Source organism: Pteropus alecto, unplaced genomic scaffold (assembly GCF_000325575.1).
Source record: "Pteropus alecto unplaced genomic scaffold, ASM32557v1 scaffold45, whole genome shotgun sequence".
Classification (NCBI taxonomy): Eukaryota; Metazoa; Chordata; class Mammalia; order Chiroptera; family Pteropodidae; genus Pteropus; species Pteropus alecto.
Window position 1 is genome coordinate 21,244,644 of NW_006442491.1, and position 3,926 is coordinate 21,248,569.

Below are 3,926 nucleotides of genomic sequence, written 5' to 3' on the forward strand. Positions count from 1 at the left end.
ATTTGCTGAAAAAGGAAAGAGGTTCTTATTTCCATTGCTCCTGTGTTGAGATGGGACATATGGCAATGTGTATTACAATGTCATGTGTGTCTCCACGTCTGGAGGCTGTGTTTGCCCATGTGCCCATTACCATTCCAGTCATCCACAAATATTTATTGAGCACCTACTGCATCTAGGCACTGATCGAAACATAGAGACTATTACCATGAATAAGGTAGGCTAGGTCTCTGCTCTCATGGGGCTTACCTTCTAGTAAGGAGAGACAGAAAATAAACTCAGCAAAAAAGTAAATAAGCTTGTGGGGTATTAAGAGACAACTTCTCTGAAGCGACATTTGACCACAGACCTGAAGGGTGAGGAGCCAGGCATGGGAAAATTTGGAGTAAGTGTGAAATGTTCTATGCAGAGAAATGCTTGAAACATCTGAGGAACAGACTGAAGTCCGTGTGGCCAGAGTGAAGTGAGCAAAGGGAAGAATGTTATATGAAGTTGGAGAGGTAGACAAGACAGGGCCTTGTGAGCCACAGTGAGTTTAGATTGTATCCAATGTACAGTGGGAGACTTTTAGGGGCTTTGAGCAGAGAAGTGATGAGAACCGATTTACTGCTTAGAAACTTTGCCTAATTTATGGAGAACAGACTTTAGGTGGATGTGTTAATTATCTATCATTATGGAGCAAATTACTCCCAAACTTGGAAACTTAAAACAGCAAATATTATATTATCTCATACATTTTAGAGGATCAGAAACACAGTGGCTTAATTGGTACTTCTCATTCAGTCTCTCGTGGGTTGCAATCAAGCTGTTGGTCAGGGCTGCAGTCATATGAAGGTTTGGCTGAGTCTGGGGGACCCACTTCTGAGCTCATTTATGTGGCTGTTGGCAGGAACCCTCAGTTCCTCACCACTTGAGCCTCTCCATAGGGCTATTCATAACATGGCAGCTGATCTGAGAAAATGCAACCAAGACAAAAGCCACAATGTCTTCTATAATCTAATCTCAGAAATGACATCCCATCACTTGTCAAATTATATTGATCACATAAGGCTAATGCTACTACAGTGAAAAAGAGGACTACACAGGGATATGAATATGAGGAGGCAGAGATCAGTGTGGCCATTTTGGAGCCTGGCCACCACAGTGGGCAAGGGTAAAAGCAGGAAGACTTATTAGGAAGCTATTGCAGTGGGTGTGGCAGTTTGGTAATGTGAATGCATCCTACTGTGTGGTATTTATTACATTGTGCATTTCTTCTCTTGCTAGGCTGTCGGCGGGACCAGGATGGTTATTACTGGATCACTGGAAGGATTGATGACATGCTGAATGTATCTGGTGAGGGCCAGGGACCATTTTCCCTTATTAGCCCTGCTTTCCCAGCAACTCCCAGGTAAAACCTTTCAAGAAAGCCAGGACGTCCTTTGGCCAGATCAAGTTTGGAATAAGGCATTCAATTTCTCTGCCCAGGTTTTGGAGTAAGACTGATAAACACTGGAAGGTGCCTAAAGGAGGGGGACCAGGATGGTGGGGCAACTAAAGCATGTCATGTGAGGAATGAATGAAGGGCCTTTCCCATTTGACCAGACCAGGACTGCCCTCTAAGCACAGATGGAGCAGGGGCTGGGGTAAAGGCAGGGATCTCTCTCATGGCACCTCCTTTCCCTTGACAAGGACACCTGCTGAGCACGGCAGAGGTGGAGTCAGCACTAGTGGAACATCAGGCTGTTGCAGAAGCAGCTGTGGTCAGCCACCCTCATCCTGTGAAGGGCGAATGCCTCTACTGCTTCGTCACCCTGTGTGAAGGCTACACTTTCAGCCCCACTCTCACCGAGGAGCTCAAGAAGCAGAGTGAGGAGCCTTTCTGGACAGGGACTGCAGGGCCCTGTTACACAGCAGGTTGTAGAAAACGGGCTAAAGTGAGCTGTTCCCCAAAACCACAAACACATCCCAGGGGACCTTAGGGACTGATTGCCCTCTTCCCACTCAGTCTCCACTAGGATAATAATGGCTGACATTTATAGAATTCTTTCTCTGTGCTACCATTGGGTTAAGTGCTTTAAATGTATATAATCAGCCCGTGAAATAGATCTTATTGTTACTCTCATTCTAAAGATGAAGAAACTGAGGGTCAGAGGCCACACTGCTACTAAAGTGGGATTTCAACTCTAGCAGACTGATTCTAGAGCCTGAGTTCCATGAAGATGGAGTAAGATAAATGAGATAGTAAAGAGACAACTGTTAAAATGAGGGAAGGACAGATGGGCAGTGAGCCTGAGATTAACTCTGTGAGCAGGGCCTTGAAGAGGAAATACGTAGAAAACAAAGCCATCTCTACCTTGGTTTTGGAGAGCCTGGCTTAGGGTACTGAAGAAATGCTTAATGATTTGTTGGTTACAGTTAGAGAAAAGATCGGCCCCATTGCCACACCGGATTACATCCAGAATGCACCTGGTTTACCTAAAACCCGCTCAGGTATGTTCAGAGGCTCAAGGAATTAGGATGGGGATTGAGATTGGCTGAGGCCCAGTGGTAGTGGAGTGTGTGGATGGAAGCCTTTGGCAGGGCTGGAGTGGGTCAGTGCTTGTCACCAGGTAACCCGAAGTCTATCATCTCCCAGGGAAAATCATGAGGCGAGTGCTTCGCAAGATCGCTCAGAATGACCATGACCTGGGGGACACATCTACTGTGGCTGACCCATCTGTCATCAGCCAGCTCTTCAGCCACCGCTGCCTGACCACCCAGTGAACAAGACTGCCTTTTACCCCGGAATCTCCTTACTTGGCTCTCTAAGGTTTTGCCCATCTTCCCTGCCCCCATCCAGGAGTGCTGAGGGCCAAGGTGGATCCATACTCTCCTTCACCTAGCTATCTGGGACCGAGGATCAGCTTTGCCCCTGGGTGGAAGCAACTTCGTGACTGCCAGGCAGATGGGACAAGGCCCAGGTTATCCTCAGGTTGCTCTGCCTGCAAAGAGCCCTTGGAGCTCTGAACAGAGACATGTCTCCAAATCAAGTTAAGTGTTCAGAGAGCAAGTAAGGGCCTAGACTGAAGCAGAGAGGCAGCTCTGTAATCCTATGTCAATTCTCTCAGGAAGCACCAGTCCTTATCTTGGGTAAGCACTTGCCCTTAGAAATGCCTGCTTGTGAGTCCTGAACAATTATTATTTTTATAAACACTCTGCTGCTTCTCTTCCGGGTCTTTTGTGCCAGATGGCAGTGCTTGTCTGCCCATTTGCTCCAGGGGCTGTACAGGCAGGCTCAGTTTTCAGGCGGTTTTCAGATTATTTGCTTCTTTGCAGGAGTAAATGTGTTTTGTTCCTAAGCCAGAAGAACTTGTCTTCCTTGTCCTCTGTTCCCACCCTCTTCTAAACAGTCCTGTCCATGAGAGACACTCTCAAATGAAACTGTCTTTTCTCGCCCTGGTCGTGCTCAAGTCCTATGGTTGTAAAAATAAAGTCTGTGACCTCAAGAAGGCGGTGACTTGTTTTCTTAGGTATCTTACAGGCTGTATACTTGCTAGCTGCTCTGATTGTGTGTGGGGGTGGGAAGGAGAGTGGTTTTCATCAGTAATACCCCGATATCCTCCTTCTAAAACTTTTGGTTTGGGCAGGGCTTCACTCATAGGCCCTTTGACAAGCTCCCGAGCTAAGCAGGAAAGCAACTGAAGCCAGTTCACAATTGTGATGTCCCAACACAGCTGCCCTCCTCCTAAGCTCCTGCCAGAGACCCTTTCTCCTGCCTATGATTCTGGGGAACATTAGTGATTGACTAAGGATTGGAACTTCAGAGTCCAATCACAAGTGCCCTATTCATAGGGTGTAGAGCTAGGGGAACTCTGATTCGAGCCAAGTCACTTCCCTTCCTCCAATCCACCTTAACTGGGCTGACCCAGATTATAGCTCCTCCCTCCCATACTGTACAAACCAAGGAA

General features: G+C 47.1%; 1 protein-coding gene across 2 annotated transcripts in view; it reads left to right on the forward strand.

Moving 5' to 3' along the window:
* The window catches only part of ACSS2 (acyl-CoA synthetase short chain family member 2), a 45,643-nt gene extending 42,176 nt beyond the window's left edge, over positions 1–3,467 (forward strand). The window contains exons 15-18 of one of the 2 annotated variants that reach the window (XM_006921742.2): positions 1,264–1,332; positions 1,669–1,845; positions 2,395–2,469; positions 2,615–3,467. In XM_006921742.2, coding sequence (XP_006921804.1) covers positions 1,264–1,332; positions 1,669–1,845; positions 2,395–2,469; positions 2,615–2,742 — 449 coding nt within the window. In that variant the 3' untranslated portion in view covers positions 2,743–3,467. Of the gene's footprint in view, positions 1–1,263; positions 1,333–1,668; positions 1,894–2,394; positions 2,470–2,614 lie in introns of both variants that reach the window. The other variant, XM_015597023.2, reaches the window with a different exon arrangement.
* Positions 3,468–3,926: the final 459 nt, after the last annotated feature.